The 14,199-nt window shown below is 39.6% G+C and overlaps 1 protein-coding gene across 5 annotated transcripts in view; it reads right to left on the minus strand.

Annotated features, from left to right (window-relative positions):
• Nucleotides 1-2,087: 2,087 nt before the first annotated feature.
• The window catches only part of SNX14 (sorting nexin 14), a 105,467-nt gene continuing 93,355 nt past the window's right edge, over nt 2,088-14,199 (minus strand). For 4 of the 5 annotated variants that reach the window (XM_027854859.1, XM_027854846.1, XM_027854876.1 and 1 more), the window contains 4 exons: nt 6,287-6,382; nt 4,520-4,611; nt 4,173-4,229; nt 2,088-2,308 (listed from right to left, as the gene is read on the minus strand). In XM_027854859.1, the coding sequence (XP_027710660.1) occupies nt 2,270-2,308; nt 4,173-4,229; nt 4,520-4,611; nt 6,287-6,382 (284 nt within the window). In that variant the 3' untranslated portion in view covers nt 2,088-2,269. Of the gene's footprint in view, nt 2,309-4,172; nt 4,230-4,519; nt 4,612-6,286; nt 6,383-12,468; nt 12,744-14,199 lie in introns of those variants that run through there. The other variant, XM_027854854.1, reaches the window with a different exon arrangement.

Genomic DNA, 14,199 nt, shown 5'->3' on the forward strand with positions numbered 1-14,199 from the left:
TGGAAAGAGAAAAGAAAAAAGACAAAGTGGCGCCTGTTTCTTCTTTTTAATTGAAGTACGGCCCGCTGCGATCACAAGGTAGGAAAAAGGGCCAAGGGATCGCTTACACTATACCAAACCTTCTGAAAGCACACAAGTCCTTTAGAACGTGACCAGAAAGAAACACCCAGGGCTCCCTGAGTGGTGTTCTGTCCAGGACAGCAGGGGGGCCTGTTTATCTACCATTACCTGGGATGATCTGTTTTAGAATTCTCCCAGGAGTCCCATCAAGCTCGTTGGTTTAGAGTTGGCAGACTATGTCATCTTCCCCTTTTTTTTGAAAATTGGGATATTTGTCCTTCTCCAATCTCATGGCTCTTCACCTGTGTTCTATAGTTTTTGAAATATCACCAACATGACTCAGTACTAACATCTTCTAGGTTTGTTTTTGGTTTTTTCCTGTTAACTGACGATGAAGTTCATTAGAGCCAAGTGAATTAAGTCAATTGAAGGCAATTAAGTACTTCTCTTATCTTAGGCACAAAGCCCTTACTTTTATTCTGTCATTTCTGAGCAAACAGAAACAAAATGAGACGGGAACAACTCTTTCTTTTGTTTTTAGTTATTGTTCCACCCACTGTCTGTGAAGGTCCTCTCCTCTTTGATCATGATTCTCCTCCCCAAATTGCCTCCCAAACCAAACCAAATCAAACCCTCTCTTCATTGTCAGTGGCTTCCCTCTGCAGCCTCAGCTCACTCTGAATTGTAGCACGCCTGAAACGATTTTCACAGGACTTTCCAACGCTTGTCTCCACTGTGTCTGGCCTTGCTTCTATCTTCCCGCCCATTTTTCACACAAAAAGGTTCAGATGAATTATAGGCTAGGATGCCATGGAATAAAATGTTTGAGAAGAAGTCAGGCCAGGAGGAATGGGAAGATGTTCAAGAACAAAATTCTGAAGCCACCAAGGAAGAATTCCAGTGAGGAGGAAAAATGGTATTTGTCTTAAGGGACAATTTAAATTTAGAGACAGAAAAACCCTTTCTCCTCACCTCTGCCTCATGGAAAACCTAACTTCCTTCAAAAGACTAGCTGGCACAGTGGATAGAGCACAGGCCCTGGAGTCAGGAGGAACTGAGTTCAAATTCAGCCTTAGACACATAACACTCACTAGCTGTGTGACTCTGGGCAAATCACTTAACCCCAATTGCCTCACCAAAAAAAAAAAAAATTCAGGTGCCACCTCCTAACCAGGACCTTTTCTAATCCCCCCAGTTATCAGTATCCATCTTGAATTCACTTTGTATGTTCTTTGTCTATAATTAATTGAGTACTGTCACATGCCCTGCTTAAGCACCCTATGGATCATTTTGTCTTATGTCTGCTCGTCTACTATGCCTTCCAGGACCCAAGAACAGTTCATCCAACCTGCCGTTCAATTTCCTATATTTGTATGTTGTCTCCCCATTGGAATGTAACTTTCTTGACAGCAGGGACTGTCTCAAATTTCTGTTCATAGTCCCAGCAGTTAACACAGTGTGTTACACATTTAAGTATTTAATAAATGCTTATTCAAGATCCAAGAAAGGCAGGGGAGGGATGTTGCTGTGGGAAATGCATTAATTAAAAAAACAAGTTCGAATAAAAGAGTTGACTCTATGTAAATTAGTATCATGTTTTTATGCTTCTATACCGTAATTCAGAATTTCTTTCCCATTTACTGTCATGTCAGGCAGATACAGTTTTTATCTTTTACAGCTGCTCCTTAAAAATTTCAATGCCATTGAGAGGCAGCCTGATTGAGTGGACTGGGAGCTGGGTTTGGAGTCAGAAAAAACCCAGGTTCAAGTCTCATTTCTGAAACATATTGGCTGTGAAAACCTGAGCAATTCACTTTCCTTTTCAATGTTCAGCAGAACTAGGACTATACAATGCAAAACAGTTGCCCATCTGCATTGGGAGAGGGAATTTCTAGAACATAAGTTCCCTACACTGCTGCTACCATAAATCTAAAACAAAAATGAAAACTGCAATACCAAAAAGTAAATCATAAGTATGATTTAGAGAAAGTGGAATTAAAATTTAATAAAAGGAAAATTCCATTTCAATCAGTAATAAGTTTGCGTTAGTCTTTATTAAAACAGAAAAGCAATACAATTTTCAGACACTGAATTACATGATATTTACAAAAATATACAAGGGAAGAATAGAAGATATCATATCTCTTCTGTACTAGTGGTATGGTAGGTTTCAACTGTTTTTTTTTCTTTCTGTACAGATCCCAGTTTGTTAAATCCAAGATGACAGAGAAGTAACATCCTTTTGTACCTAGAGTAAAAAAAGTAAACTCAATCAATATAATACTGAGCAAAACAAGCATTTCCAAATCAAACTGTGTCATAAAACACTAAACAATTCTTTTTATTAAATTGCCAAGTTAAGATATATAGGACTAATTAGAAGTCAGATAAATAAACAGCACGCAAATAGCAACTCCCACTCCTGATACTGACAAGACATTCTAGCTTTGGTCTTCACTCTTCTCCCAGGTACGCTCCTGATTCTCTGGGCTTCTCCACTAAGCTCCAGCAGCCCTCTGCCCCTAGAAAGTACCTCTACCCCAGCAGCCTCCTCCTCTGATTAGTGATTTCCTCCTAGAATCTCCATTTTAATATAGAGAAGAAGAGAAAAATGGAAGGAAAAAAGAAAGGAAGGAAAGAAGGAAAGGAAGGAAGGAATCTGTTAAGTGCCTACTATGTGTTAGACACTGTGCTAAGCCCTTTACAAAAAGTATCTCATTTGATTTTCAAAACTCTGAGAGGTAAGTGCTATTAGGACCTCCAATTTAAAGATATGAAAACTGAGGCAAGGAGAGGTTAGGTGACTTGACTGAGGTCACACAGCTTATTGCCTAAGGCAGAATTTTAGCTTAGATCTTTCTGATCCCAGGCACTGTGCTTCATGCACTATTTCCCTTAGTAATCTCATCAGCACCCATAGATTTAATTATCACCTCTATGTTAATGATTCTCAATCTACTTATCCAGCCCTAACCTGTCTCCTAATTTCCATTCCCATTTCTAACTGTGCCTCATCTCAAACTGGATGTCCCATAGACATTTTAAACTTAACATGTCTAAAACTGAACTTATTATCATTCCCCCAAAACTGTCCCCTCTTCCAAGAACTTTCCAATTACTGCTGAGGGTACCAGCATCTTCCCAGTCACCCACACTTATAACCACGGTATTATCTTCACATCCTCATTCTCATTTCATCCAACATGTCCCATATACTGCGTGGCTTGCTTCAAGACAACTCAAAAACCTCTTTCTTAAGGAGGCCTTTCTCAGTTCCTCCCAGTTACTACTGCCTTCCCACCTGAGATCACCTTCTATTTACTATCTAACTTGTATGTGCCCAGTTATTTAAATGTCATATGCAACATTAGAATGAGAGCTCCTCAAGGGCAGGGACTGTTTTCTCTTTGAGTACCTAGAATTTAGCACAATATCTGGAACAAAGTGTTTAATAAATGCTTGTTGATACAATATTTCAATTCTCTATTTCCTGTGCTTCTGTGCTTTCAGGCCCACTAATTCTCAAATGCTGATGACAAAGCTTACACAGTATCAGTCTCTGTTGGTGACCTCAAGAGATTTCTAAAACACGCTTTTTCCTCCCTCATCTAAGTAAATGTCTGTTGAACTATTGCTTGAACCTGATCCTGCCTCCACCCCCTTGTAGTTAGTTTTATAATGTTAATGTTTATATTCCAACTCCACTCTAGAAAGAAAGCAACAGGTAACTCATGTCTTTCTACTCTATTTAACCAGAAAGAGATGGGGAAGAACAAAGCTGAGGCAGCAAGGACTCAGTTACTTCTTAAACAAATACAAGTTCATAGGAAAATAGATTTGAGGCTTGGGGAGGTCTTAGAATTTATCTAGTCCAGCCTCATTATTTGATAGATGTCAGGAAACTGAGGCCCTGGGATGTTACATGAATTTACTTTAGCTCTATCTTTGCATATGATGGATTGAGGAAATTAGAAAAGTCACTAATGATAAATATTATTTGTTAAAAGAACTGTAGCCAAAATCTCAACTCCTATGTTTCTAATGACATAAGTGACAGTAAATGTTTTGAGAAAAAAAAATCAAAGATAATAAAATGTTTTGTCATTCATTACCTTATTGAGTTCTGGGAAAAGCTCTTGTATCACAATGTCCAATAGAACATAAGTCAACTAACATGCCAAAAAAAAAAAAGGAGGAAAAATTTGTATTAAAAGGTAATAGTCAAAGAAAGTTGTAAAATTGCTCAACACCACATTATTTCTCTTGACAACAACTGTCTCCAAAGCAAAGTGGTTTAAATCCATAGTTAATAGTTTTCCTGACATCCACAGAATTTCTTAGTTTGGAGAAATTCTAATATAAATAGTTATTCTTGTGCTCTATCCCTGGCCTCATACTACTAAAGGACTCTAACTAAGACAATGTCTCAGAGAAAGATTCCACCTTTAATAAAGGGTACCTGTTTGTTGAGTACTGGCTGCTGGAGGCCATCAAACAGAAGTCTGATACCTTCATACTTAGCTTCATCACCAATGCATTTACCTATAAGATCTAAAGAAAGCAACAAATATTAGGATTTTTTTTAAAAATAAGATTACTGTAACATACTTAAATCTCCATCCTGTTTTGAGCCATTCTCTCTATCTCTGTCTTTCTCTCTCTCAGGTTAACATCATGCATTATCCTTTTAGCCTTTACATAAATATTCGTTGTTCTAAGTTTCATTAAAATTTTTAAATGGCATTGCTCCCAACTTTAGAGAGGTAAAAATAACCTAAAATAAAAAGCTTTAATTCATTTTATAAGGACTATACAGAAAACAAGTTATTTTTTTCTCATTTATCTACTCAAGAAAATTTAATTTTTCACTGTCATGAATATACTTAGCCAGGTTAATTTGCCTTAGGTCATCTCTGTACTCAACACACACTTAAATACCTACTACATACCAGGAAATAGGGATAGAAAGACAAAAAAGCAGACAGTCCCTGCTCTCAAGGAGCTTATTAAATTCTATATGCAAGGGATCAGACTAGTTTTAACCTGTCTAACCATTTAAACAATCAATCAATTTATAACAAGCATTTGTTAAAAGATCCATAGTATGACCAGGCTCTGTGCTTGGTGCTGGGGATGTGATTGTTTAGTAATCTTCAGTTGTGTCCAACTCTTCATGACCCCTCTCTGGGTTTTCTGGGGGCAAAGATGCCATTTTCTTGTCTAGCTCACTTTACATCTGAGGAAACTGAGGCAAACAGGGTTAAGTGACTTGCCTAGGGTTACACAACTAGTAAGTGTCTGAGGGCACATTTGAACTCAGGTCTTGCTGACTCCAGGCCCAGCAGTCTATCCATTATGCCACCAAGCTGCCCATTATTGGGAATACAAAGACAAATGAAATAGCTCTTCCTTTCAATGAGCTTCTATTCTACAGGGAGTAAGACAACATGTACACATATAAGCACACAGAACATTTACACACAATAAATACAGTGTAATGTGGGGGATGGGTGGGACTTTCAGGAAAGGCCTTATGTAGAAGGACGACCTTAAAGTTATACATTAAAGTAAAATAAAAATTTGAAGGGGTGGAGATAAAGAGAGGGTACATTATAAGCGTGGGGAATAGTCTGTGTAAAGTCATGGAGAAGGAATATGAAATCTCATGTAGGTGAAAAAAAAAAGAAACCATTTCGTTCAAACCAGCTATACGGTTATATGCAAAATGTGTGTATGTGTGTGTGTGAAGGGGGAGAGGATATGGTGATGACTAACTTGATTACGATTTGTTAATAAAATGTTTCTCAGAAGTTATTTAGCAAATGTCCTTAGAAACCTCAAGATTTAGTAGTTAATTCATTCAATAATTTCACATGGAAAAAAAAACAAGATTTTTTTCTTGTAATCCTTCAATCTATCAACTTTTTAATCTATTTTTTATTAATTTATTTTGATTTATCAACAATCACTTTTGAGTTTTAAATTTTTCTCCCCCTCTCTTCCCTCCTCCCTCCCCAAGAGGGCACACAATCTTAATCTAGCAATTTTTATATAAAACAATGTGTAACTGGAAACACAAGTATATCATCCTTATTAACTTTGTGAAATAAACATTTTATCCTGAAATTAACCATAACTTACTTTATTTTGTGACTTTAGTAAAGTGTAATAATTCAGATTTTACAGAAGAAAATCGAATCTTAATTATTTTCTACAAATATTGCACCTGGAATGTAGTTCATCATTTCTTCAAAGGTCTGTTTTGCTCTTTTCTGCTTGTCTTGGAGAGAACGAGGTTCACTGTTTTCACAGAACACAGCATCTGAAAGGACAAAACAGAAAGGTCTGTGGAAATTCTAAATTGTTTATGGCCAAGACATCAAGCTACACAAGGAAAAGAATAATAGTCATTCTCTTTATCCTAAAGTTCATTCAAAGTTTAACCAATGAACAGCAGTACTTTCTGTCCTCACTCCTGTTCCTAGGATTCTCCCATGTGTCTACTCAAATAAAAAAAATTCCCTGTCCAGGCTAAGTAACAATTATATTAAATAAAGAAAAAAGTCTGAAAAGCGTACAATCTTGATTGAGGACAGATTAGTTAAAAATTGGGAAGGATGACTATATCTCAAATATATGGTCTATATCTCAAAGAGATCATAAAAAAGGGAAAAGGACCCACATGTACAAAAAATATTTATAGCAGCTCTTTTTGTGGTGGCAAAGAATTGGAAACGAAGGAATGCCCCTCAATTGGGGGATGATTGAACAAGTTGTGGTATATGAATGTAATGGAATACTACTGTTCCATAAGAAATTATGAGCAAGCAGATTTCAGAAAAACCTGGAAAGACTCATATGAACTGATGCTGAATGAAGTGAACAGAACCAGGAGAACTTTGTACATAGCAACAGCAACACTTTTCAGTGACTAACTTCGACAGACTTAGCTCTTCTCAGCAATGCAAGGATCTAAGACAACCCCAAAAGAGTCATGATGGAAAATGCTATCCACATCCAGAAAAAGAACCATAGAGTCTAACTGCAGATCAAAGCATACTATTTGCTCTTTTTTTTGGTTGTTTCTTCTTTCTTATGCTTCTTCCCATTGGTTCTAATTCTTCTTTACAACATGACTAATGTGAAAATGTTTAATTGAATGTATATATAGAGCCTATATATGATTGTACCCCGTCCTGGGGAAGGGACAGAGGGGGAGAAATTTGAAACTCAAAATCTTATTGAAGTAAATGTTGAAAAGTAAAAATAAACTAATTTTTTAAAAAAAATTTAAAAAAAAAGACACAGCGAGCTTTAAAAGGCCCTCTTCTCAGGGTCTTTGGTCATTGAGAGAGGCCACTCACCCAATTTATTGGTTATTGCTAGCCTAACTAATAAGCTGATCATGCTAAGGTCCCTGGCTTTTTGGCTGAGATGCCCAGTGTGACCTATGTCATTAATAGTTTAATGTATCACTATTAATAAATCATTGTTTTGCCCAGAAAAAAAAATTGAAAGGGATAGATATTTGAAAAACTAAGAGACCTAGAAACATTTGCAAAAAGACCTACGTACTTCCAAAAAATCTTATGTGGGGCTTTTTTTTTTTTTAGATGAAGACCAAAATCTTTACTTTTAAAATGCTTATTGATTTTTTCTTTTTAAAACATTTACTTTTAAGTTTTCAGTTCCAAATTCTCTCCCTCACGTCAGCCACTTCTCCATCCATCAGGAAGGCAAGCACTATAATCCCCATTGTACATATTATGTCAGACAAAGCATACTTCCAAATTAGCTATGCTGCAAAAATAAATAAATAAATAAAAAGGCAAGAACAAATAAATAGGAAGCAAAAAAGGAATTTCTTTTAAAAAAATCATGTAGTTTTGGTTTTCAATATTCACTTTTATTAGCTTTTGAGTTCTGAATCACTCCCCCCTACTCCTCCAAGATGGCATGCAATCTGATATAGGCTATACACATATGATCATATTAAACATATTTCCACATTAGTCATGTTGTAAAGAAAAATCCGAACCAAAGGGAAAAATCATGAGAAAGAAAACACAAAAAAAACACAACAAAAAAAGAGAAAATAGTATGCTTCAATCTCCATTCAGACTCCACAGTTCTTTCTCTGGATGTGGATAGCATTTTCCATCGTGAGTCTTTTGGAACTGTCTTAGATCACTGCATTGCTCAGAAGAGTTAGGTCTAACAAAGTCAGTCATCTCATAATGTTGCTGTTACTGTGTTCTCCTGGTTCTGCTCATTTCACTCAGCATAAGTTCATGAAAGTCTTTCCAGGTTTTTCCGAAATCTGCCTGTTCACCATTTCTTATGGAACAATAGTATTCCATTACATTCATATACCACAACTTGGTAAGCCATTCCCCAACTGATGGGCATCCCTCTATTTCCAATTTGTTGATACCACAAAAACAGCTGCTACAACTATTTTTGTTCATATGGGTAAATTTCCTTTTCCTTTGATCTCCTGGGAAGAACTGGCATTGTTGGGTAAAAGGACATGCAGTTTGATAGCCCTTTGGGCAGAGTTCCAAATTGTTCTCCAGAACAGAGCACTTCACAAGTCCACCAACAGTTCATTAGTGTACTTATTTTGCCGTGTTCCCTCCAACATTTGTCATTTTCCTTTTCTGTCACGTTGGCCAATCTGATAGGTGTGAGGCTGTACCTCAGAGTTGTTTTTGTTTGAGTTTCTCAAATTATTAGTAATTTAGAAATTTTTCTCCCTATGACTACTGACAGCTTTGACTTCTAAAATTTTCACATTCATATCCTTTGACCATTTACCAACTGCGAATGGCTCTTATTTTTATAAATTTGGCTCAACTCTTTATACACATATATATTTCAGAAATGGGAACTTTTTGAGAGAAACTTGCTATAAAAATCCGCAGGGTCCCCTCCAAGACCCAGCAACATCACTACTTGGCCTACATCCCATAGAGATTAAAGCAAAAGAAGAAGCACCTATATTCACAAAAATGTCTGGAATAATTGAAAATTGAGGGGATGTCCATCAACTGGGAAATGGCTGAACAAGTAGTGGTATATGACTGTGATGGAATAATATTGTGCTATAAGAAATGATGAGCAATATAGTTTCAGAAAAACCTGAGAAGTATTATATGAACTGATGCAAAATGAAGTAAACAGAATCAGAAGAGCATTGTACACAGTAACAAGAGTACTGTAAGGACAATCAACTGTGAAAGACTTAGCAAAACTGATCAAGGCAGTGATCAAATACGATTTCAAAGGACCCGTGATGAAAAATGCTATCCACCTCCAGAGAGAACTACTTTTTTCACTTTGTGTTCCTTGCCTTTTAATGTTGGTGTTTTATTTTTCACTATGGCCGATATATGTTTTGCATGTCTTCACATGCATAATTTATATCATATGGCCTGCCTTCTCAATGGGAGGAGCAGGACAGAGGGAGAGAATTTGGGAGTCAAAAGAAAAAAAATTTTTCTAACTAGAAATTAAAGAGAAATAAATAAATATAATAAACTAATTAAAGTGAAAAGTAATTAAATAAATACAATAAGAAAAATTTCTCTGATTTTTAACTTTCCTTCTAATTATTGGCTTTGTTTGTACAAAACCCAAATTATCATTTACCTCCTGTGATCCTCTTATTTGATCATAACCTCTTTTTCAAAAAAATCTTTCAACAAGAATCTCTAGCCAAAAACATAAGTATTTAAATGAATTGGTATTTGAAGAAGATTGGGGGGGGGCCCCCCGCAGGCTGGACGATGGCACAGGCCTCCTGTAATTTGCACAAGTGGCCGCTCATGGTCTACCTGTAGATCTAAGGATGGAGGCAAAGTGGGTGGATCCCTTCACTAGAGGCTATTTCTATAGCCTATGGGATAATCCTGTCAAAAGAGGTGGAAATGATGCAAGGGGGATCCCATCACAAGAGGCAGGACTGTCACAGGGACGGCCCCTGTCACAAGGTAAAGAAATGAGGTGAGGCAGCGTGCTGGCTCAGCATGAGGAGGCAAGGTGGTGAGCTCAGGTTCCTTGCACCTGTGGGGAGCCGTGAGGAGGCTACTGCTGGCCCCCGGGCCGAGGCCGCCCCTGCGAGCTGGCGTTGGGGGGCCGGGCCGCGGGCTCCACCTGGCCTGGCCGCCGCCGCTGAGTTGGTGGGCAAGCGGCACTTTGCCGGCATGGGCTCTGTGCGGCCCCGGACCCCCTGCGTGGGGTGCCAGGGAGTGGCGGGGCCTGTGGGATGAGGCCGACATCCAGGGCAGCTGCGCCTGGGCAGGCAACCACTGCGATGGCAGCCCCGAGGGCGGAAGCGAGGAGGGCCCGGCCACCAACGCCCTCACGCCCGTGATGATTGCAGAAACCTTCCCGCATGTGCCGCTCATCGCCATCACCCACAACCCCATGTTTCCCCGCTTCATTAAGATCATCGAGGTTAAAAATAAGAAGTTGGCTGAGCTCCTAAGGAAGAAAGTTCACCTTGCCCAGCCACATGCGGTGTCTTCCTAAAGAGAGATGACAACAATGAGTCTGATACGGTTGAGAACCTGGATGAAATTTACCACACTGGAACTTTTGTCAACATTAATGAAATGCAGCTCCGAGGGGACAAGTTGCGGATGATAAGTCATGGGACACAGAAGGATTCGTATAAACAAACAACTAGAGGTAGATCTGGAGGAGCTGGAGCCAGAAAATGAACAGAAAAGGAAAAAACCCAAGCTAACCAAGACAGAGGCAGAGAAGGAACAAAGTGTCAAGAACCACGTGGTGGACCTGGTGGTAGAACCTGTCACCAGTTCTAGAGATGAAATACTTATGGTAGAAGTGGAAAATGTAGTCCATGAAAATTTCCAAGTCAATGAGGAAGTGAAAGCCTTTATTGCAGAAATTGTTCAGACAATTCGGGATATCATTTCTTTGAATCCCTTCTATAGAGAGTCTGTGATTCAGATGATGCAGGTTGGGCAGAGCCCTCTGGACAATCCCATCTTCCTGAGTGACTTGGGGGCAGCACTGACAGGAGCCACATCTCAGGAACTACAAGATGTGCTGGAAGAAACAAATATTCCAAATCAGCTCTACAAGGCCCTCTCTCTGCTTAAGAAGGAATTTGCACTGAACAAACTGCAGCAGCGTTTGGGCCAGGAGGTAGAAGAGAAAATCAAGCAAACTCACCGCAAGTACCTTCTGCAAGAGCAGCTAAAAATTATCAAGAAAGAGCTGGGCCTGGAGAAAGACGACAAAGATGCCATTGAGAAGAGATTCCGAGAACATTTAAAGGAGCTTGTTGTTCCCAAGCATGTCATGCATGTGATCGATGAGGAGATAAGAAAATTGGGCTTTTTGGACAATCATTCCTCAGAGTTCAGTGTCACCCGAAATTACTTGGACTGGTTGACTTCCATACCTTGGGGAAAGTATAGTGATGAGAATCTGGATCTGGCCCGAGCCAAGGAAGTCCTGGAGGAAGATCATTATGGCATGGAGGATGTCAAGAATCGCATCTTGGAATTTATTGCTGTGAGCCAACTCCGAGATCAACACAAGGGAAGATCCTTTGTTTCTATGGCCCTCCAGGAGTGGGTAAGACGAGCACTGCTCACTCCATTGCAAGAGCTTTGAATAGAGAGTATTTCCGATTCAGTATGGGAGGCATGACTGATGTAGCAGAAATCAAGGGACACAGGAGAACATATGTTGGGGCCATGCCAGGAAAGATAATCCAGTGTCTGAAAAAGACCCAGACAGAAAACCCCCTGATTCTAATAGATGAGGTAGATAAGATTGGGCGGAGCTACCAAGGAGACTCTTCTTCTGCACTGCTTGAGGTTCTCGATCCAGAGCAAAACTCCAGCTTCCTGGACCACTACCTAGATGTCCCAGTAGATCTGTCCAAGGTTTTATTCATCTGCACAGCCAATGTTATTGAAACCATCCCTGACCCCAGGAGAGATAGGATGGAGATGATCAATGTCTCTGGCTACGTGGCCCAGGAGAAACTCGCCATTGCAGAGTGTTACCTGCTTCCTCATGCCCGAACCCTATGTGGTCTAGATGAAAGCAAGGCCAAAATCTCATCAGATGTGTTGACCCTTCTCATCAAGCAGTATTGCCAGGAGAGAGGTGTCAGAAACTTGCAGAAGCAGGTGGAGACACTGTTAAGAAAATGTGTCTATAAGATAATCAGTGGGGAGTCTGTGGAAGTAACGCCTGAGAACCTACAGGACTTTGTAGGGAAGCCCATCTTCACTGTGGAACGCATGTATGATGTAACACCACCAGGTGTGGTCATGGGTCTGGCATGGACAGCCCTGGGAGGCTCTACCTTGTTCATTGAGACCTCGCTACGGCGCCCCAAGGAAAAAGACAGCAAGGTGGGAGCCTAGAGGTGACAGGTCAGCTGGGGGACATTATGAAAGAAAGTGCCAGGATTGCATACACGTTTGCCCGGGCATTCTTTATGCATGAAGACCCACCCAACGATTTCCTGTTGATCTTGCATATCCACCTGCATGTGCCTGCAGGTGCAATCCCCAAGGATGGCCCCAGTGCAGGCTGCACCATTGTCACCGCACTACTCTCTTTGGCCATGAACCAGTCCATTCGGCAGGAAGTAGCCATGACAGGAGAGGTGTCCCTCACTGGCAAGATCCTTCCTGTGGGAAGCATTAAGGAGAAAACCATTGCAGCCAAAAGAGCAGGGGTCACCTGTGTCATCTTCCCTGCAGAGAACAAGACGGACTATTACGATCTTGTAGACTACATCACTGAAGGGCTAGAAGTGCACTTTGTGGAGCACTATGATGAGATCTTTGATGTTGTCTTTCCCTGGAACAAACTAATGATGAACTTTCAGAGGCCCTGAAGGTAGGGGAGGCTTCAGCCAGACAAATTCCAGAGGGTAGGCAACTTGGACAGAAGGATCAGTGCTGATAAGCAGCTGAGTAAACCCATTAATGGTGGTCTGATATATACATATAGCTCAGAGAGCAATTTAATTTAGAAAAGGCCTGTTATGCTTGAAAATGTATTATAATAAAAACCATTTGCACTCTACACAAACACACACAAAAAGGATACTTAACTCAAGTTAAACCAACTAGCAACAAATTGTAAGAATCCTAAAAATCCTGGACTGGCTAAACTACTAACCTTTTTAGAAGGTCCTTCAGAGAAACCGAAAAGGGAGAATAAATAGAAAAAAGAAGAAGAAGAAGAGAAGGGAGGAAAGGCAATCCCAAAGTGAAACTCCTATCTTTGTCAAAAAAGTTCAGATCAAAGAAACCTACAAAGTTATTAACAAAAGACAGAGGAACTGTTAGAGTGATTTTGCAACGTCTTGAATAACTGAAATTATAATAAGAAAGCATTAGAATGACTGAAGAAAAGAGAAACTTAATAATTTTAATGCTACACACAAATGGACTAAAATTCACAATAAAATGAAAGTCACAGGATAGATTAAAAAGCTGAAAAATCCAAGTATATTCAAACTGAAAGAGTAGTCTAAATTAAACTATGTTACTGCCAAATCAACTTACTCATTTCACATGACTTCACTCCATCTCAGCTACACATACAGGGGTGTCACTGTATATGTACAACTGATCACATTTTATTCCATCTTCTCTCAAAGACTGTCCCCTCTGTCATCCTTACTTTCTTTTTTTTTCTTTTCAAGGCAGTTGGGGTTAAGTGACTTGCCCAGGGTCACATAGCTAGTAAGTGTCAAGTGTTTGGTCTGAGGCCGGATTTGAACTCAGGTCTTCCTGACTTCGGGGCCGGTGCTCTATCCACTGCACCACCTAGCTGCCCCTGTCATCCTGACTTTCACTTATCTTCAGATTGTCTGTCTACTGGCTGCTTCCCTACTGTCTATAAATATGAGTATATCTCCCTCATCCTCAAAAAATCCTGGCTCGATCTGTCCATTCTAACTAGCTTTACCATCCCATACCTCTCCTCCCTTTTGTGGCTAAATGGATTTAGGCCCTGAACAATTAATGACTCTACTTCCTTTCCTCTCACTCTTCTTAACTCTCTACAGTCTGGTTTCCAACTGTATCATTCAACTAAAACTGCTCTCTCCAAATTTAACCATGCTCTCTTAAA

This window comes from Vombatus ursinus, unplaced genomic scaffold, assembly GCF_900497805.2.
Source record: "Vombatus ursinus unplaced genomic scaffold, bare-nosed wombat genome assembly UNPS02000582.1, whole genome shotgun sequence".
NCBI lineage: Eukaryota > Metazoa > Chordata > Mammalia > Diprotodontia > Vombatidae > Vombatus > Vombatus ursinus.